At 39.8% G+C, this 21,238-nt stretch overlaps 1 protein-coding gene across 6 annotated transcripts in view; it reads left to right on the top strand.

Annotated features, from left to right (window-relative positions):
* Positions 1 to 21,238, top strand: part of qkia (QKI, KH domain containing, RNA binding a) — an 85,259-nt gene that overhangs the window by 25,875 nt on the left and 38,146 nt on the right. For all 6 annotated transcript variants that reach the window (XM_007561119.2, XM_007561121.2, XM_007561118.2 and 3 more), the window contains exons 2-3: positions 5,478 to 5,620; positions 17,103 to 17,219. In XM_007561119.2, coding sequence (XP_007561181.1) covers positions 5,478 to 5,620; positions 17,103 to 17,219 — 260 coding nt within the window. The remainder of the gene's footprint in view (positions 1 to 5,477; positions 5,621 to 17,102; positions 17,220 to 21,238) is intronic.

Here is a 21,238-nt window from a genome sequence, read left to right as displayed (position 1 = left end):
GCATGGAGGCACATGCTGCCAGTTATTGGACAGACATAAACCTCTGCTGAAAACAATAATACATCTCCATGACAGAATATAGCTCACTCAATATAGCTACTGTTTTATTTGGACTTTTGAAAATATATTGCAAAATATAACATTGTTATTTTCAACAAGATCCACAAAAATAAATGTTTGAGAAAAAAGACAGATTTTCTGTCATGTATTTGATTGATTGCTGTTGTAGTGTGTGAGAGGGCAGTCGGTGTTACACAGCTCTGTTGTGTCGCAACATTTTGTATTTCAAAACACACAGAAATGATTAGAAGTGACATTCTGAAGTTTAGAGACCATGACTCATCTAATTTCCTAAAGATTTCCAATGTTCCCTGATCCAGAAAGTTCAGGACTGGATCTGGACTTATCAGAATTATAAAACTGATGCACATCTACTGGTTGCTGCAGCGTATTTCATAACTTATACTTCTTTTTAATTTTAAGAATGAAGGACAAACTGTGCTTAACTATGTTGTGAGCACAGCAAAGTCATTGAAGGAACAGGAATAGTTTTAAGTATGAATATCAAAGGATTGTGCAGCTGCAGACGGAGACGGAGAGCGAGGGAAGATGGGCTGTGAGTTGTTGATAAAAACCTAGAAATGCAGATGCTTTTAAGTTTCAGTCTCCCCCAAAATGCACAGTAGACTTCTGCTTTAAAAGCTCACTCCCTCTCCTATATGCTTGTCCTGTCAGAGCCCTAAACGGCTGAGGCGGAGTGTCATCTTGGATAAAGTTGTCTGTGCCGTGAATAAAGGCCAGGAATGCATTAAACACCCAAATCCTTTCAGTTTGCAAAGGGTAACCAGGCTTTGTGATGGCTAAAGTGCTCAGCTTTAAAGTGAAAAAGCGTGTTTCTCCAGAGAGTCTTGTTTTACTCGGCACCGCCACATTTAGGTGCATTTATGATTGCAGTAGCTCCGCTTTTTTTGGAGGGAATCTCATTACGTTACCTCAGCTTTGTAGAAGTTCTCCTCCCCGGTGGAAACGATGGCTGGAGCAAAGCAACGTGTGCAGGGCGGATAAAAATGGCCGGCGTCTGAACAGGTTTTGATCTTAAATCACCCCACGGAAGAAGACTTTCAAACTATCTGCAGGAGTTTGATCATTTTGGTTTACAGATTAATTGGTGTTGGAATCGGATCTGTTTCAAGTGCCAGATTTTATCAGCCTAATACCAGGCATCACAAGGCAACCAAAGCAGCTTTTCTCTTGTAAAGCATTGATTATTTGGCCATTCTGCTCCTTTGCTCTGGTGCTCTGCTCTCCTTTCCTCTGCTTTGCGTGTGGACAGAGGTGCGCTGCATGGTCAGAGGATGGTTGGCTCGGAGCCCACACGCCGAGGACAAAGCAGTTACGGAGCACGTCTATTTTTGGCCTCTTAACGGACCTGTTCCCATTCTCCTATGGAGCAGCTCTCATTGTGTGATGTTCACCTGTCTTTAACCTGATTACAGCAGCTCCTCATGGACTTGTCCATTGTTTTTTAATATAGCGCTTGGTTTTTTGAGGTTGTGAATAAAGTTTCTCCCCTGAAGTATCCACCTGTCAGACCTCGGACCCCTCCACCTGTCATCCTCCCCTCTTTCTCCCTGGGAACAAGATAACGGAAGATGAGGAGAAATCATTTCTTTTCCTGACAAAGGGCAGATAGATATGCAGGCACTGTCTGTAACATTTTCCTTTTCTCTTCAGAGTTTGACAACCGCAGAAACTGAGCGAAACAAAGAGAGATGGATAAAGTGAGACATGTTTTAACTTTTATCACGGCAGAAAGGAGCTGTTAGAGTCTAGAGGCACATCTAAGCCTGAATTACTCCACTCTGGCTTTAAGTTTTACTTTTTTGATCTAATCGACCTTCCACACACCCTAACAATGATAAAGGTTGATGTTCTGTCTTTAGTTTAATTGTATTTCATATTTAGCCCTCGGGATCCTTTCATTTTGTGCTCCACCTGTTTCCCTTTGATACAAAATTGTCAAGAAAATATCTGTTATATATGGTGAGAAATGGCAAAAAAAATATTGGAACAAAAAGTTGATGCCAGATAATGGTTGTCTGCTTTAAACACCTCCAATGGCAGTTTTAGCTTCTAAAGTCTCTCTTTGTTTTTGACAACAAAACCACAAAGTTGAAAGTTGATTTGGGGACCACAGCCACACCACAGATAGGTAACATACGTTAATACTTGAAACTCCTTCTCAAATGCTTTGAACTTCTTAGTTTAATAGTTGAAACAGCAAATATGCATTAATACATGCAGTGGACACAATCTTAGCAATACAGCCAACAGAAGCTGCAAGTCTGCTATTTATACAAATTGATTTCTAATGCATCAAAAATTTGCCTACTGAAAAATGTTAGCATACAATTCACAAATTTAATCCAGGAAGATGGAAATAAAAGCAGAAATAAAACAAATCGTTCTCTCATATGAAGTCACGTTAAAACACTAACCTCTGAAGACACTACAACGTTCCTTTAACTTCCTTCCTACTATGTGTTTACTAAGACTACATGGGATGGTTATTTTGGTGGGTGACTGATCCTTTAACCATTGGGCATCATTTTTTAAATGTAGTTTTCTTTTGTGAGAACCAGTAAATTATTAGAAGTAACACCAAATGTTTACAGTATTGACCTCCAATTCCTGCATAATGGACTTCAAGCGCCGGTTGAAGTCCATTAATCCGTTCTGTTTTGGCAAACTTCAGCACAATGTGTCCAAAGTGTGTTAATGAAGTATGCAGCACATGATGTGGATGTGTTTTAACTTGCTGAAACTTGCCGGTCCGAGTGGCACATGTCTTCACGGCTCTGGGGAAAACGGAGCTCTGCTTGGCACGACCTGTTCGCAGACACTAGAGTTCGATGAAAGTCCTTCTTTGACAACCCAGTTTATTTTCTCCTTCTTTTGTTTATTCCTTCCTCTAACACCGCCCCTCTCACTCAAGTTGGTGATCCACACTTAAAACCCACGTCTCCACACTCATGAGGCTTTCTGCCGGGGTGGACAGATAGATAAATGATTTTTGTCGGCCTTGTAAAGCAGGGGGTAATTTTTAGGTGAATGCAGTGCTTCAGAAAAGAATTGCAGCACTAAAATTAGAGGTTGTCAAATGCCGCACGTCTCCGTTGATGGCCCGGTTCGGCCCCCTTATGTTAATGTGGCATTTCAGCAAGAGGAAATAACAATTTGGAAGAGGTGGGATTGCTACTGGTGTTTGTTGGGTTGCATTGTCAAATATGAATAAGGCTTTTTTTCTCACTTTTTATCAGAGGACAAATACTCTTTAGATACTTTGGATCCGTATTTTTCTTCTAAATAATTTAACTTTTAAAAAGGAGGTAAAGCTGCACAATATTAGCTCATCTTGTCTCTTAACTGTTCACTTAAAGAGACAAAACATGTAATTCTCCAAACTGTAGAGCTGATTAGCCATTACAGAGATAAAAGTAGGGCATAATGTGGCTTGCCTCCTGCGTAGAAGTGATATAATCTTATTTCTGGGTTAGATACCAGGAGAAGGAAGTCATCATATGGAAAGACTGAGACTGTCTTTGAATCCTGCAGAGCTAAGGTCATGTGACTCGTAAAAGCGTCACTCTGAAGCTATACAAGTGGACTGGAGATGACTTTAGCAGGTGTTTTTTACAGTTTCGGGATAGTTTCTGTTTCTAACAGGAAATTCCATCAGATTTATTTTCCTGTCTATTGCTTGAATCCATTCATTGGAAATTGTCTACTGGAAAAGTGTAGCTCCTTGACCTGAAATGACCCCTGTGTAACTTTAAACACCAAATATCTTTCAGAATGACAGTAAAATCTAATTCAAGTCTGGCCTGGCTTCAGGTTTTCGATAATTTCTTTGGCGGTCAGGGAGGCTCGGCTCAGGACAACTATAGTTGGCTTCGGGTTAATTTAGACGATCCTGCAGGGGAAAAGTTTCAGGATGATATCTGCTGCGTACAACATCTAACAACCTCCTTAAATCCTTCTGAGACACTGAGCCTTTTCTCTCTCAGTCCTGTCGCCTCCGATCTCTGTCTATTGATCTGATTTTTCTGGCTCTTTTCGCTCGGTGACAGTGTAATTGTGCGGTAATAGCGACTTAGCAAGTTGCTGTGTAACCCGAGTCTTTTGTCTTCTTATGTATGTCATAACTGCAGCTGTCAGTCTTCAGTGACATTTCCACATGTGGACATTCATGAAAAGCAGCAGTTCTTTGTCTTGACTCTTTTCTTCTGTTGTGGAAGGTTGTTGATCTTCCAATCAGCTGGAAATGATTTTTCATGTGTGTGTGTGTAACAGAGTGTTTCAGTAAGAAGAGGTTTATTAGTTTTATCAGAGCTGTCTGGTCTTATTATTTTCCATCTCACTCAGATTTCTGAGGAGAAAAGCAGTGGTCTTAACCCTTAGAGTTGCTGTGGTAGAGATGCACAGTATATGAAATTACATTGCAATTGTAAAGGAAGTGCTTGGGTGCAATACATTAAGCTAAATAATTTATATATATTGTTTTTCTCAGAAGTCTTCAGTCTGGTGCTTTGGTCACAACTAGCTCCTTTTTTGAATGGCATTTTGTTTACAGAGACTTAATAATTCATTTTATTTATAGTTTAATATCGTCCAGCTGTGTTAAATGTTCATTAGAATGTAAAGTTTATTGATATCTGTGAATGTGTTCTTAGATTATTATACCACCATTACCATTATTGTACCTGAAAATGGTATCGTTTATCACAATAACTTCTGGGACAATTTATCGTCCAACATCATTTGTTGTTACATTGTGACAGACATACTATTATGTTTATTGCCATGTTGACATTATCTTTCTTATAAAGAATCAGCTTAACCAGCTGATTGGACTTTCACTTCTTTACTCCCTTCAAGCAGGAACGTAGATTAGTCCCCAGTTATTTAAATGCTTCAGAACCACAAATTTGTACTTTTGATGCATTCTGAGGTAATCTTGTAATTACCTCATTCTGTGTTGGATTCAAAACAATCACCTCGGTCAAAGATGGTTCAGTGTAAAAAAATTCAGCAGACCTGACCTCTTAGAAAGCAGGAAATTGCAATTAGTCATGACAAATCTGATTGGTGCATCTCTGATGGAGAGAAAAGGGAAGATTAGGCAAAATGTCAGTGATTTGCTGCCAATATTGTCATGGTAACGTTCACTACTGGTGAAATTGTGCATGTTTTACTAATGGTGCCATCCTTATCTGTAACATCTTTAAAACGTGTAAGCCTAGTCTGTGCTTCAGTGTATTTACCTTAGGTTTCTGTTTATCATGAGTTCACATATCACTTTAGGTTTTTGCACACCAGTCAAGTGAATATGGCAGCATTTTTACTTTACGTAAATAAAACCAAAACCGTGTGATTGCCCTGTTAGTAATCTTCATTCCTTTTTAATTGTGTTTCAGAGATCAACAGAGTGCGTAAAGATATGTACAGCGACACAGTGAACGGCCTTGTGGACAGACACCCGCTGGAGCTGCCCGAACCCATCGGACCCATCGTTCACCTGCAGGAGAAACTGTTTGTGCCTGTCAAAGAGTACCCAGACGTAAGTTCAGCATCTCTGAGCCTCTTTTTGTTCTTCTCAATGTTTGAAACAAATGATCAAATTTGTTTCATATCAGAATATTACATTTATATTTATAGTTACTTTGATGTGTGTCTTCTAGTGTAACACTGGGAGTCAAAAAATTGATATTTGGTTCTAATAGCTGGTAGAGCCTGTAGTTTGATGCTGTTTGCTTGTCTGTTCTTTAATACTAAAACCTGAGATACTGAAGCTGATGGAGTTATACCATCATCACAGTTTTGCTCAAGTGTCACAACTACATAATATCTTTTTCATGCGGCTTTATTCTTTGTTTGAATATCGAACATGAAAACAAATAATTTTTTGTGTGGCGCCATGTTTCTCTTTAAACCTTCTGATGTTTTTTAGAGTATGATGTATTTAGATATTGTCGTTGATGAGAAGAGACGGTGTAGATGGAGCAGGTCAGAACCCAACAGGACATGGAATGAGTTTTTTCCTCCTGACTTGATAAGACGCTGAGCTCAGCTGCAGCTGACACTAGAACCAGGTTCCAGTGTCTGAACTTGGGCTAAGTCAGTTCTCCACATCAGATCTTTCATTGTTGGTTCCTGCCTAATCTCCACAGTGAACTTGTGTACATGTTTCCACTTGGTGTTTGAACCAGTAACTGAGGTTGCTGCAAACTTGGTGTCGGCGAATCGTTAGTCTTAAATTCATAAAAAAGAAAGTAAGTTGGCCTTAAATAAGTTAATTGAGGGTCTTAAGTTTTGCTATTTAATCTTGTATATGTTTTTTTTTTCCTTGCTTGACTTTTCTGTCGAACAAAATTTTAGTTGCGCAGACATCTTCATTACATTCTGTGACTCGAGGCAATGGAGGCTAGCTAGTTAATAATATACCCTTGCTAGCTAGCTGGCTTCTTTTGCATCTATCTTAAATGGATACACATTTATTTATTCATAGGTGCACTCTGTGCAAAAAATAACAGAACAACAAACAAAAAAAAACAAAAAAAACAGAACTTTTTAATCCTGGCACCATGGGTTAAGGTTGTAGACCCATATGCAGTGAGAAGCACAAAGCCAAGACCCACAAACAGACCTCGACATTTCAGCTTTTTGTTATTCTTGATTGTAATACAGCAGATTCCTCGACCATCTCCTGTATTTATATTTTTGTTCTATCTTAAATCTCATTCAAGGTGGCATTAAAAACATCTTAAACAGTCTCTAATTGAACTTGCTGACACCCTGTGTAAAGGTTTTCACTACATTTGTTTGTTGTTGATAATTGCCACCTGCAACGTTAACTAAGTCATTCCCACATACAGAGTGTGAAGTGCAGCGTCCTTATGTGGCCTTCGTTCTCACTCTGGATGCTGAGCTTCATGCAGAATTTGGGCGGTGAGTCTGCGTTGTGTTTACAAGCTGTCAAATAAGACACTAAATTAATTAGGTTTCCCCATGTTGGTCATGATGACTTCTGGAGATTCACAGCCTAAAAATGACACGGCAAAGGAACACACACATTTCTCATTCCTGTTTTAGCTCTCCTGCGTCTACATATAACCTCCCACCTTGTGAGATTTCCAAGTAAAGACGGAAAACTGTAAATGCCAGCCAGGAGCTGCCAGCCGCCGAGCTGAATTAAGTAAATCCTACTTCCTGTGAAACTAGGTTTGCATGGTGAGAAAAAAAAACCAACAATTAAAAAAACTGTAATGCAGTTAGAGCTCCTAGATATTTAGCAGATTTAAAGTCACCACAGCATCAGTGTGATTATCCCAAAGGGTTGCTCGGATGCTTTTTGTCTCATTTTTTCTAAGTGTCAGGAAGGTTTAGCTTGTTCTCTCGGTTAGTTTCCCTCACTTGACACAGACGACTGCGCTCCAGATACTAAAGGTCACAGAGAGCGTATGAAGTGTTGATGACAGATGAGAAACAGAGGAGTGGACAAAAACTGCTTTTATATCATAATATTTAACTACATCACCACGGCTGGGAATCAGGATTTGATTATGATTTAATAAGCTTCAATGTTATAATAAATCGATTATTGATGATCACCCACCCACCTTGCTTTATAAAGAAGTAACAATTACTCTTAAATGTACATATTGTAGCAAATGTTTGTTTTAGCTGTAATTTTTGTCATAATTGCATTGAATTTCCACAAAAGAATGACACAAAATAACCAGTAATATTTTCTAGGTCTAATATCAACAGCAAGTTTTTTTTTTACATCTTCCAAAAATATCAACATCCCATAGAAGTAAATTCATCTGGTTTTTATAAAGGTTTTGTGTTTTTCTTTATTTTAAAATCTAAAAATAGTTACATACATACATGTGCATTTAAAAAAAAAAGACAACAAATTTCCTGTAGTAGATATTTTATATTTTTCAAAAGGTCAGGGAACTTTTGCTACTCTAAACGAGGCTTATTTAACTGGACGAAGGAAAAACATGGCTCTTTAGCTTGTAAAGGTTGCAGACCGCTGCCGTACACCAGCAAACATAATCTGAGATAAAATATTTTAGACAAAAAAATCACAGAATAAGGATCAGAAACATGCGTGCCACCAGCGGTCTCTGCACATTCCAGACTAAATCTGAATTTATACACAATGAGTCTAAGATAACCTCCTCATCTGTGACTAAAAACAAAAATCCTTCTTGGCAACCTGCTGCTACTATGCTACATTCTTATACAGCTCATTTATATTTAGAGCCATGTGACTCTCATTCACCGCTCTCACACCTTCTGCTTTCCTTCAAATAAGGTCATAGTTTAACTTTAATATAACGTTTAATTTAGTCTGACTTGTCCACATCTGCATCTTGATGCGTTGAAAAATCGATTCCGTCCTCCACCTCCAACCAGCACATCACCTCCTAATATTGTGCAACATTCATGGTTTTCACCTCAAATATATATGTTGCTAGTTGGATCAACTCTTAGCTGCTTGAGATATCCATAACAATACTGATACTGTCTTAATATTTGGCAAAATTATTATATTTACATGTTTTCATAATAAGTTGCAGCTTTAAATGCAACTGCTGGAACTTATAAAAACTGTAGCTGGAGTTAAAAACTGGGTTTTGCAGACAACCAGTGGAAAAATGTTCAGCGGGCTTCCTCAAGAGCTGAGCTTGTCATGTTCTGAGATTTAAGACGTCTGAACAAAGTGAGTCACGATGTCTTTATATCCCGTTTGTATTTTTAGGAAGAATAAAGAGCGTAGCTAATTAGATGCAAGGTAAGGGAGTGGATGATCCAAAAAGAGAGAGAGAAAATAAATGAATAACGAAGGAAGGGAAATCTGTCACTTTGTGTCTGCTGCTAAAGGAGAAGAGACCCTGCTGAGGACTCAAAACTTTCAAGCTCATTTCCCAAATTGCACAATTCTTAAAAATATCCAGAGGTTCACATCTTCCTGACTTCCAGGTTCTCCAATGAAAGCAGATAATGATGTTCTGTGATTTGGCATCACGTCATCTGTTGTAGAAGATTTGGCAGCGTTGATGCTTTTTTTCCCTCATTTTTTTGGAGCACTTCTGCTCACTTTTTCCTCAGATTTAAAAACAAAACTCTTCCAACGATTTGCCATCTCTTTAGGCTAAGGTCCCACCCACTCACCAGGCCTCCTGTCAACCCGGCTGCATGTGCCAGGTCCAGGTTTCTCTAGATAATTAGATTGCCCTGGTGCCTGGTTCCTATGTTGACTCTACCAGAATAACTCTCCTTGCCAGCCCACCTCTGCTCTAATTCCCTTAAGTGTGTCCCTCCTCTGATTTTGTGTCCCCCATTCCACCTCCCTCCACATCAGTCTGCTAATGTGTTTGTGAGTATGACTTATCGCCATCATTCTGTCTGACTAACCGCCCCCTCACCATTCTTGAAAGTCAGCCATTTCCTGATGTCGTCAGCGGTGCAGAACACTGTCAAGCGCCACCGCAGTGACTGCATCTTGACTGACAGCCGAGTCGTATGCTATCTGATAACTTCAACCTTCAATTAAACCGTATCTATGGCTGGGCTGCTCTTCGAGCAAGCACATGCACATCGCCAGGCAGCTGACTGGCAGCTCCGCGTGTCATTTCCGCTGACCTTCAGGCGTCTGATCGCATGTGTCGCAGGTCTTTTGAACGCATGTCTTTTTCTGCTCTAGACCCCTGCTTGGTATTTATGTTTGTTGAAGCAGAACGCCGTAGTGAGCAGGAGGACTGGTCAGCTGCTGGATGCAAACACACACAATTGTGGAAGTCACCTCTGCTGTGCTGACTGTGTGAAACTGGACTCTGAGTTAACTGGTCAGCAGCACCGTCTGAACTCTAGAATGCCTTCAAGCTTGTGAGCGCAGAAGTAGCTGGTTCTCACAGTGAGGAGTGTAAAACCACCAGCTTCTGATGTTTTCCCACATTCAGTGAGTTATGTCACTTGAGCTTGTTTAAATTACTAATGAAATCCCTTTAAGCCCCAGTCTCCCCTCTTGTGGCCCAACCGTCGTCTCTGAACTAAATAGCCTCGAGGACATCTGCATATTTTTTATAATTGGTTTGTATTACTTAGGGACAATAATCAGTGTTGGATTTTAAATCAGTTTTGTTCATTAAACAACAGACACAGTATCTGTCTGCTTTGTTGTTTCAGACAAAAGATCGTTAACTTTTGTTAGTCGTACAGCTTGAACAAAGATTTGATTCAACAGCTTTTGAACATGAACCTTACACATTTATTGATTCAATTCAAAAACACTTTCATTTAACCTGAAAGGAAATTAAATGTTGCCACCTGAGTATCTTAAAGTAGTTGTCGTAGATGCTGATGCTGTGGGCAGGAACGATTTCTGGTGATGAACCTGAAGAAAATGATGGTTTGAAATCTCTCTGCATCCATTAAACTTCCCTTTCATCTCCTTTGACATTTCTTTAAAATAACTTCTTAACTCTTCATTTTAACCACCTGGCTAACTTTTACTCATCTTCACTCAATATCAACACTGAAGAGTGTTGTGAGGGTGGCCTGGTGGTGTGGCGCATTCACTGGCAGGAAACTGACCAGATTTTAAGTTTCCTAGGGCAGTTTAGGCTGAAAAGTGTCTGCTTCTGGTCTGCAGCTAATCTCAGAGTGCATCTTTAACAATTTGGCATCAGAACAGATGAAAACCTAAAGTGTGTGTGAAAAGGTAGTTATGGAGCACTTTGAATCGCCGTGCGGTGCTGTAGTGTTTCAAGTTTTGAGAATTCCAGACTTTTAATAGTTTGCAGAGAGAAAATCTCGACTCTGTTTCTCTGCAGTAAAACTGTGCGGACTTTCCTGGTCCGTTTTCCCTGGACAAGAAAAGTCATTAAAATTGTTCCCATGAGGGTGTCATCACTTATCATGCCAGCTTCTGATATCTTCCTGACCCCCTTAAGTCATTACCAGCGCTGGCAACGTGCCGAAACACTCACCTCAACTCACTTCAGAGTGGTAGGTTAGAGGATTTTAATAACTGCAGCAATTATGGATGGGGACAATATTTAATGAACTGACAGCTTTCTACTTACCTGTTCGATAAGTAATTAAAATAATAACTTAAACAAGGAAAATTTAGTTTTTTTTTTCTTTTAAAGCCAGTTAACTTGGTAAATGACAACAGTATAAGCTTTCAGGGCAGTAATGGGAACACCTCCAAGAGCAGCTTGCGTACCGGTGCTTTGATACTGTAAGCGAACAGTCCTCTGTGCTTCCTCACCCCGTCTGTCTGCGCATCATTAGGCTGAGAGGCAGAGATGTGGAAAAACGAGGAGGAAGGACGAAGGAAACAGGTTGACCACACACGGATCACAAGTGTCACTGGGGACACGGTGTCAGCTTTTATCTGCAGTATCGGATACAACGTTCACATGCCAGATCCCACTGATAGAGGATTCCTGAGACCAATACAACAGTGGCACCTCTGAATAATTAAAGAAGGGAAATGATTGGCGAGGATTTATTCCCTGTGGTTTGATGATAATAATGTGACCACTGGGGTACGAATAAAACGTATTACTCGAACTGATGCACTAAGATGGATGGATGGATGGATAATTCAAATGAGCGTCACTCCTTTTATTCTCCGTCTTTTGCATTTCCATCCGGTTTGTAACCCTAAAATAAACTTCAACAGAATCCACAAATAGAGCTATCGATTAGGAGCAGCACAACAGGTATGCTGATTAGAGAGAGATTTAACTCCTGCAGGGCTTTGAGGTGAACGTGTCACCACCTGAATCCTTAATTTTCACTTCTTTACCACTCTAGTTCTTTGTGAGACGTCCTAAATAAAATGGCTACTTCAAGCGAAATTGAAGTCAAATTCCATGTTTGTGTGGACAAACATTGCAAATTAAAGCTACCTACTCACCTCCAGAGCACCAAAATCAATTTAGTCACATCACAGCTTTGTCTAACTTATTGTTAATTGACTGTTATGATTAATTCTCAAATCACTTCTTTATTTATGGTAACTACACAGGAGCCTGTCAATTATCCATCAGTTGTTTACATTGATGGTGATGTCCCACTGCGTGAGAGCGGTTCTGCAGTTCTTCAGGGTTTCACTAGCATTTCAAAACCAAGTCAGCAAGATTACAAAGGCAACACTTTCAGCTGTCTTTAACATCTTATTATTAGTATTTTGCATAATCAGCTAGATCTGCAACACCCCTGATCTCCCTTTGAGCTGGTGAACAGTTACCTTGAATGCCCTTATGCTTCCTGTTGTCTGCTGAACTCTTCACTCTCTGAACAACTAACAACTCTGTTTCCTTCTGAATGGCTATTTTCATTCTTTGTGGTTCCTGTGACTTCATTTTTTAACACCTCACTGCTGCTGAAAATTACAAACTTTGAGTGTTTTTCCCAGCGGTTAGCATCTTTTTTCACAGCAGTGTTGTTAGCAAATGTTGTTAGCTCTTAGGTATGGCGCATGCATTTGTAGTTTTCATCCAGCTGATCAACGATCTGCATCAATCAGGTGAAAATCAACCATGATGAACGAGTGATTTAAAGGGATGAAGCCAGCTGGTGGCCAGAGGGGTGGTGTGTGGTTTAAAAAAAAAAGAAAAGAGAGATTGATTTGTGCATTTAGAGAGCATTAAACACAGGAGGATGAGAGATAAGCACATCAGGAAAGGCAAGATCCTGTTCTGTAAACGACAGAGGAAAGGGAAGCTTGTGTTGTCACCAGGAGCTATGAATGGATGTAGAAAGGAAGCTGTTGGAGGGTGTTATGCAAGTTATTCCACTGTAAACTCCAAAAAACTTACTTGAAACAAGACTCAACAGAAGTCTGACGAACTGGAGAGTGGTGCGGTGCAGTGTTAAAATGATTGACATGATAAGTTCAAGGTAAGTGAGAAGATGTAGATAAACTGAGAGATTGAGCAGGATGATGGAACCTGGTGCATCGCCGTTCCACCTTGCTTTGATGCGATGCACTGAATGAACTCCGTCCTATTTCCATAAGCTCGACTGGCTAATACACGATTGGTATTCTGGTGCCGGCCTCGCCCCGCTCTTCGATAAGCCTTCCGCGTACACAGCCAGAGCCCTCAGCATGATCTCATTTCCTGTCTCCCCACCACCACAAACAAACGCAGTCAAGACACAATTGTTGTGCTCCGGTGACCATTGTTCATGGAGCTGCTGTCGTCTCTGTTGTTCGCCCGCATCCGTGGAAGAAAAATGCCAAAAGTAGAAATCTGTGCACAGAAACTTCTACGGCCATCAGCTGTGGGTGTTGAGGACGTCTGCAAGAGTTCACTCTGTACTTTGTGTTTCACACACACACACACACACACACGGTGGAGATGCTCACAACATAACCCGCCTGTGGAGCAGTGATAACTATGGCCAAACAAAGGCCCTTTAATGTCAGACTGAGCCTTTGTCTTGAAGGGGGCTTTGTATGTACACAGCTGTGTGAAAGTGCAAGATTTGAGTTTTTTAATAAAATAATTATTTCCACTTTCCAAAGCTTTTAGAGTAAATGTATATTTTACCCTTAGTATGTTAGGCTGTTATAGATAACATGACACTTGGAAAAGGAATGTAGACTCAGATTTAGTCGATTTAGATAGGAGTATAGTTTATCATCCATAGATCCACAATATCTACTGCATTCATTTTTAAAGAACCACCATTTTATTTCTATTTTTATGTTTTAAAAATAAAAACGTTAAACTTTTTCAAAAAGAGAATGGATACGTTTTCTTTCAAGGGACGTTGACATTTCTGAAAAAGAACTTTGTTTTCCACCTTATGACAAAAGCACTAGACAGGGTGTTTTCACACCTGACAGTCCAGTAGACTCGGTTGCAACAGTTGTTGCATTTCCAGCTGATGCGGTTGGTTTTCAATGCATGGTGTCAAATGATCCAAACTCTTTGAACAACCTTTTTGCCCCCCACCCGTCACCACCTCACCTGTGGTGACGCTGCGCAAAGAACTACTGAAGGAAATGACACAAAAACCTCTGAAGAGGACATGAGCACAACTTCCTTCTTCACAAAATGTAAACACAAATGGAGTGGTGTCAGAGTTTGGAAGTTGTATAATTTCTCTTTTGTCTTTGGTTAAAGACCATGAGCCATATCTCTTGGTAGCGCGAGACTCTTTGTTATTGTTGTGTTTACCCAGAATGCTGTGCGCTTGAAGCGGTCTCTGGTTACATATCCATCTGAACCACTTCCAAGTTCACTTCAAACCAACTGAGACCTAGAGGACCAGAGGTTGCTTTTTTGGTCCACATCTATGTTTGATTGCACATTCACACCCAAACGAATCAGACTTTCTAGACGAAACTAAAGCAGACTAAACTGAGCTGGTGTGAATATTCAGTTTCTTGGATCTGAAACTTGTCCATCAACAACCCTGTTGCCGGTTCACCTCTCTGCTTTACTTGGACCTTTTTAAACAGAACCTCCTACAGGAACTACAGGTTTCAGAGATGTTCCGTTCAGTTGTGTAGCCATTACACATTATGCAATTTTCCCATTGTTGGATTTTCTTAAATCTCTTCATCATCATCAACGTCAAGGACAAAATCTCTCACCCTGCATCGAGTCCTATGAAGAATATAATCAATGTTATTTATTTCACCCATCGGTGGCCATTATTTTAATCCTGATTGGGGGACGTTTGCGCCGGTGCTACTGACTACATCTCCATATTGTTTTGGAATACATTGTCCTAAAATATGCCCGTTTAAATCTTATGTTGCTAATTGATAGCTTTGCCAGACACAACACCTGCTCACTGCACTCCACACACACCATCAGTGTGATCCACACAGATGGAGCTGAAGACTCTGTAGACTGGGAACGTGCCGGCAGTGTTGGTCCTCAAATATTTAGCTGCCGTCCTCGGCAGAAGAGGGTCAGTTCACCCGGCCTGGCCTCTCTCCATGTCGCTCTTCTTCCCTCCATCAGGCCGCTGCTCTCTGTCAGAGGCGATTCTCATCAACATTTATGTCCCTGTGAACACTTTCTGCCATCAGTTGTACAGAGATATTAGTGACTCTGAGCTGTGCAAAGAGCAGGACATTGGATGTGCTCTGCAGTACTTTCAGGATTTTACAGCCAGACTGAACCTCAGACATTATTTGCTGCTTCTTTTTCAGTCTGTTTGATGTGCGGAGCTTAATTTGTAATTCACTGTATGTGTTTAATGTATTCATGGTTGTAAATCTTGTGGGATTTAAAATGATGGAAGATTTTTGCAGCCATTAGAATACTGTGAAATGTCAGTTTCTCAACCCCCGCCCCCAAAAAAACTAAACTGTAATTATTTTTTTAAATCGTAACTACAACAAGCAAACAAGAAACCCTGCCAGTAGTGAAGGAGTTTAACACCCACATTTCTGTCACTGCAGCTTCCAGGTTAGAAGCTGTGTGTGGTGTTGAAGTCCCACTGTAAAGCTCAGAGCGAGGGGCTCACCCTCGTTTGCTCTGGTTGTGTGATGCAGACAGACAGCTGTGTTCTGGGCTTTTATTCACCTACAAGCCAGAAGCAGAGCCACGCGCTGACCGCCGAGGACGTGTGTCCTCACATCCCTCCGCCAGCACGCACCGCAGAACGTACCCTCAGCACTAGTTCTCTGATTAGAGTTAATCAAACAGACAGTTGCCTTGTGACAAAGAAACGGGCTTAAAGCATGTGTGGCCACATGCTCTGATTATCCGTAGGGTGCTGGCGTCTTTTTGGCCACGGGGTGTGTCCTTCCTGGTGGAGACTGGCCAGGGATGCAGGCAAGTCCGTCCGACAAGGACAAAAACAACAGCCTGGAGTTTTAGGTTCTCCTCACTTGCTTTTGTTCAAACTGTGTTGGAAAGCTATAAAATCTCAAATTCTTCTGTAACCAAGTGTAATTTCTCTGATGGTATTAAAGACACATTGTGACAATTTTCCTTAATATCTCAGAATCTTCCAATTTGCCCAGGTGGTTTCTTGTCTGTTTCCACTGTGGGATCTAAAAATAAGCAGTGTGTTTAAATTATATATGCCAAAGCTAAAAAGGGTCATGCCTCCTAATGCCGGAGAATAGACAGACATCTTTCTCAGCTTGTGAGGGTCTGATTTAGTCGCTGGGAGTATTTCTTGTTCCCAGAGCTGTGATTTTTAGTGGTTATACTTTATGACTTATGTATCCTAACGCAGATCTTTTTGGAAAGGGGTAACTGAGTCAAATGAACCAAATTTCACAGATTCACACTTCCACTCTTGCATTTCTTTTGTATTCAGAGATGTATGTTTTTTAAAATGGTATTAAGAACATAATCTAAAGCAGGAGTTGGAATCACAGCCTGTTCTTTTAAAGACATGACTCTTCATTTCAAAGCTTTTATGCTCTGAGTTTGAATTCAAGTCACTTCTAACACAGAAAGTTTGTAATATTTGCAGAGTTTTAATATTTGAGATTGATGCAATTTAAGATTACTTATTTAAAAAAAATAAAAAAAAATAAAAAATGGCTTTGTAAACGGCTTCTCCACTGCCACAGATTCTAAGATTTCATTCTGAATCTGATTCTCTGCTAAAGTTTGGTGTTTTTAATAATGCATTTGAATACAAGCACCATAAATCCATTATGAGTGCCTGGGTTCGACTGTTTGAAAACAAAAGTAGTATTTGCTCCTCTTGCATAATTTGAAATGAACAGCTATATAAACTTCTGGAAACAAAAAGTTCAGAATATTTGACCAAACTTGACCAACAGTTTTTCTTTAGAAGGTGGTGCAAGACTTGCTGTTTCTTTAACATTGTTTTGCTGTTTAAACAAATTTTAACCCAAATAAAAAAAAGAAAAGAAAAAGTTTTTCATGTGAGCCATTTTATGATCTTTAGCAGTACTTTAGGTAAGAAGCTGCTGTCCGTCATATTTCCTCACAGATCAGGCCTTTTCTTTCACACCATGTGTGTTTCCAGGAGATTCACCGGTTTTCTCTTCTTGTCTGTATTCGCAGTATAACTTTGTGGGAAGAATCCTCGGTCCCCGGGGACTCACTGCCAAACAGCTGGAAGCAGAGACGGGATGCAAAATCATGGTGCGAGGAAAGAGCTCCATGAGAGACAAGAAGAAGGTAAACTCATCAGCCTTTCTCCGGTTCTTCTTCCACACAATTAATACCAAATGTGTTTTGCTCCTATTGGCTTATATTTTTTTCTCCTCCCTGTCTGCAATGATTTATTATCTCTTTGGGAATGTTACGCGACATTATGAAATTTGGTGGTATGCTGGTCACACAAGAACTTCCCAGTGGGCCTCCAGAAACACGAGGCAGGCACACGCTCAGTTGATGCCTGCTGGCGGCTTTCTGACATCTGATAGTGCTGTTAGCGAAGCGCTGCGTGGCAGAAAGTGCAGGAGGCGGTAGTAACGGCTCATGCCGGGGGCCGTGTCTATATCTGGAGCTTCTGTGCTGAGATTGGAAACATACAAATAACAGTATACAGTGTAAATGCATAGAAATATGTAAAGCTCTGCAAAAAACCTTCCCTCTTTTCCCCTCGTACTAGAAAAATAAGGTTGTCAAGTTTAAACACTAGACCATCAAAAACAAAATTGAAATAAGACCTTATGTTATTTAATGTATCTACTTAAACCTTGTAACCTTTTGCAACTTTCAAGCTATGAACACCTACATTTTGAAAAATCTGAGAATGCTGAACCACAAATTAAGTGTATGCACACTTTTTTCTTCCACTAAACCTTTGTTGATATGCCTAGGTACATCACTCTTAGACTTTGTGGCTTTCTCTCTTTCTACTGTGTGCAACATAATTGTGTTGACCAGCGCATAACATTTCTGTACTACTAGCTCCAATCGCTAAGCGTTGAAATGAACAAAAATAAAACTTAAGATGTATTACTCCACATAAATAATAGATGAATGTAACTTTTTAAACTGAATTACTAAATTTATCCACCTTTCTGCTGACCTGTTGATTTATTGAGATGCGCCTGCAGAGGCTTTAGTTGCTCTGCTTTGCCAGACAGGGGTGCTATATTGCAGTCCATTCAAATAAGTCAGAGCACTCTTTGGAGTGACAGGCACCTTTTCTGGCCGCTCCCCCCCCACCGAGCGCATGATGCATCATGAAAACCTGACAGTGCCCGAACAGATGAAAACACAGAGCGACACAGATTTTCAGTTGAGTCATAATCTTAGAAATGCCACTGTTCTGCAGGGACGGCTTTTCCATCCCTTCCCTTCTCCTCTCTCCTTTCATTCCCTTTCCTTTAGTATGTTTTCTAGCAGAATGAGATGAAGACCCCCTGCAATGTTTTTTATTTATTTATTTTTCTTTTGAATTTGATCCAGAAATGGTTAAATGAGATTGAGAATCGTTAAGCAGACACGATCTTTAGACATTAGTCTTAGTTCATTGGTAAAATCTATGATTTTGTTCCTAATCTCCGTCTCTTCTAAAACTTAATGATGCTTCCCGGTTTATGTATTTCTTTTCTGTCTGGTGCTGCAGCTGGTTCTGCTGCAGGCTTTTTCATGTACTCTGCTGACAAAAAGGAGAATATACTGTAATGTTGAACACTGAGATGCACTCAGGAGGCACGGTTTTTCTTATCAAATCAGAGGATCGCCTGAAATATGAAATATTCTATCCTCTTATTTTTTGCAGTTGAAGTTGTAAAGTTTTATTCTCATCAGCATTTATCTTCTTTACCATGACCTGATTTCCAGTTTTCTTCATGCTGATTTCGACTTTGATTCAAATCTATATCCTAAGGACTGTAATACAACAGAAGTGTTTTCCTGGTTCTTTTTTTTAGAAGTAGGAGCTTTTAAAGAAAATGAAGCAATTGTAAACTTATCTACATTTGTGTATCAAATCATATGCCTCTATTATTTTTTCCCTTCTTTTGACTTAAGTACATTAAAGTACATGCAGCTGGAGGGTGAGTTTAAAGAAGAAAGAGTTCTGAATTTTGATTTATTCAATAAAGAAAAGAAAAAAAAAAAACCTCTTGGCTCACAAATGACTATTTAGAGCCAATCAGTGTTGAATTCTGACCTTGGGCTGATTGGTACATCTGTTTTTTAATCCTCAATAAATTATGACCTTCCATCCTCCTTGTCAGTCCTCAGAATATTCCATTAAAGTGCTGATAAGCTATTAAAAACATCATGCGGAAAGGATCTTGTTGTCTCCCAGCATTTACATCCATAATCAGAATAATAGGCTGAAAGATTTGCTTGCAGGGCCCCAACAGCGTCTGGATCAGACCACATGTGTGTGTCATAACTGTGGCTCAGCCACGAACAAAGCCGCAGAAGTAGCTTCCAGTCACCGCTTCCTCAACCTCAGTATATTCAGCCTGATGCCCTGTGGCAGCGGAGGATGCCACAGCAGCAGCTAAGCCAGTGTGTTTATTCAGGATCCATTAGCGGCAGCATTTTTATGCTCTCAATAATTCAGCTGGTTACTCCCCCTTGGGCCGCGCTGCCTGACAGGGAGCCGGCTCACTGGAGCTCCGCAGTGGGAGAGAGTCAGGCAGGCAGAGGGGATGAAGCAGCAATGTTACATAAAACACAATAGTGAAGAAGAGGATGCAAAGTCAGTACGGGAAATGAGAAAAATATGGTAAATAATTTGAAGTGTGTGAAACACTTTTGTCCCTTCTGAGAACTTGCAGAAATATTTGCATAATAATTTGTGTGTATTACACGTTATTGCACCGTTTCTACAACTTTTATCCTATGGAAGAGATGGTTGAACGTTTCCTGTTTAAAGTTTAATTATTTACAACAGGAACTGCTCAAGCCTGTATTTACCAAACACTAATACAAGATGCCTGCGCATCCTTAAAAAGTCTTAAGATGGCCTTAAATACGTTAATCTCAGGTTTTAAATGTTGTCATAGTAAAACTATTTAATCCTGGATATTCTATGATTTTGTTTTTTTGTATTTTTTTTTCTTTTTCTTCTCTGTCAGGCAAAAGTTTGAGTTGTATGGAAATGACAACATTGCGTTCTGCGACTCCAGGCAGTTGAGGCCACCAGTAGCTAGCTGCTAATATACCTTTGCTAGCTATCTGGATAACTTTTTTTTGCCGTTTATCATGGGTTAAGTACAAATTTATCGTGGGTTGGCTCTTTTTTTGTACATTTCTGTCACGGTGCAGGCCTTAAATTTCATTCATAATGGTCTTAAAAAGGTCTTAAATTTGAGTTGGGGAAATCTGTAGAAACTCTGTAATAGTTCACCTCTGCTACGTTATTAGAGAAAAGATTTAATTTCTTCTATGCTTTTTAGTTCTTGCTGTGCTTCAGCAGTAAAATATATTTAACCAAAGAGAAATTTATTATTCAACTCTGTCACTGGTGCTGTGCTTTGAGTTTCTGTTGTTAACAAATCAAAGCATCTAGTCCCTGCTCATGCTATGAAATATTTAGGTTTTTAATAATGTGGCACCTTAACAAAAAATGTGGAATCGTGTCAGCCTTCTTATAAAAGCTGCACACTATATTGAACCAATGTATTTATAAGTGCAAAGTATACCAATATTTGGAAAACCTGTGGTTTTAAAACCATAAAAAGTTCCCAAGCTGTCTTCAGTTTAAGTTTTCTTCTGGTTAGTTTTGGTCAGTCACATGGAACTGTCCACAGACTCATATTTCATAGTTTCTCTGGATAAAGGACTTTCGAGTGGTTTCTCTCTTTTTTTAATAATTTTTCATTTCTGTAATCATCGTTCCTTATATCCAGAAGGACTCTCTGAAGCCATCTTCCTATCAAAGCACCATATGTTGTTATAGCCTTGGTCTCTTTTTATTCATTTCACCCACGAATAATGCTGAACAACGGCAAGAACAACATCAATTAAATTACAGATTTGTTCTATCGACCACTGCACACGCACAGAGGGGATTCCCCTTCCCGTTCGCCAAAGCAATTCCCTAATTCTATTTAGTCTCCTTCACAGTGCGATTACAGTCAGTGGTGCAGACATCTGTTTTATTTAGAGCCTCTCTGAAAATCCTTTCAGGCTTGTAGTTTAAGAAACGCTCTCCATCAAATGAATTTTATTTCTTTTGTTTTTTTTTTTTTTTTTTTTTTGCTGATTGTGCCAACACATAA

The sequence above is a fragment of the Poecilia formosa genome, unplaced genomic scaffold (assembly GCF_000485575.1).
Source record: "Poecilia formosa unplaced genomic scaffold, Poecilia_formosa-5.1.2 Scaffold123, whole genome shotgun sequence".
NCBI classification, from domain to species: Eukaryota; Metazoa; Chordata; class Actinopteri; order Cyprinodontiformes; family Poeciliidae; genus Poecilia; species Poecilia formosa.
The sequence above is the reverse complement of the archived record's forward strand: the minus strand, read 5'-3'. Positions and strand labels throughout refer to the sequence as shown.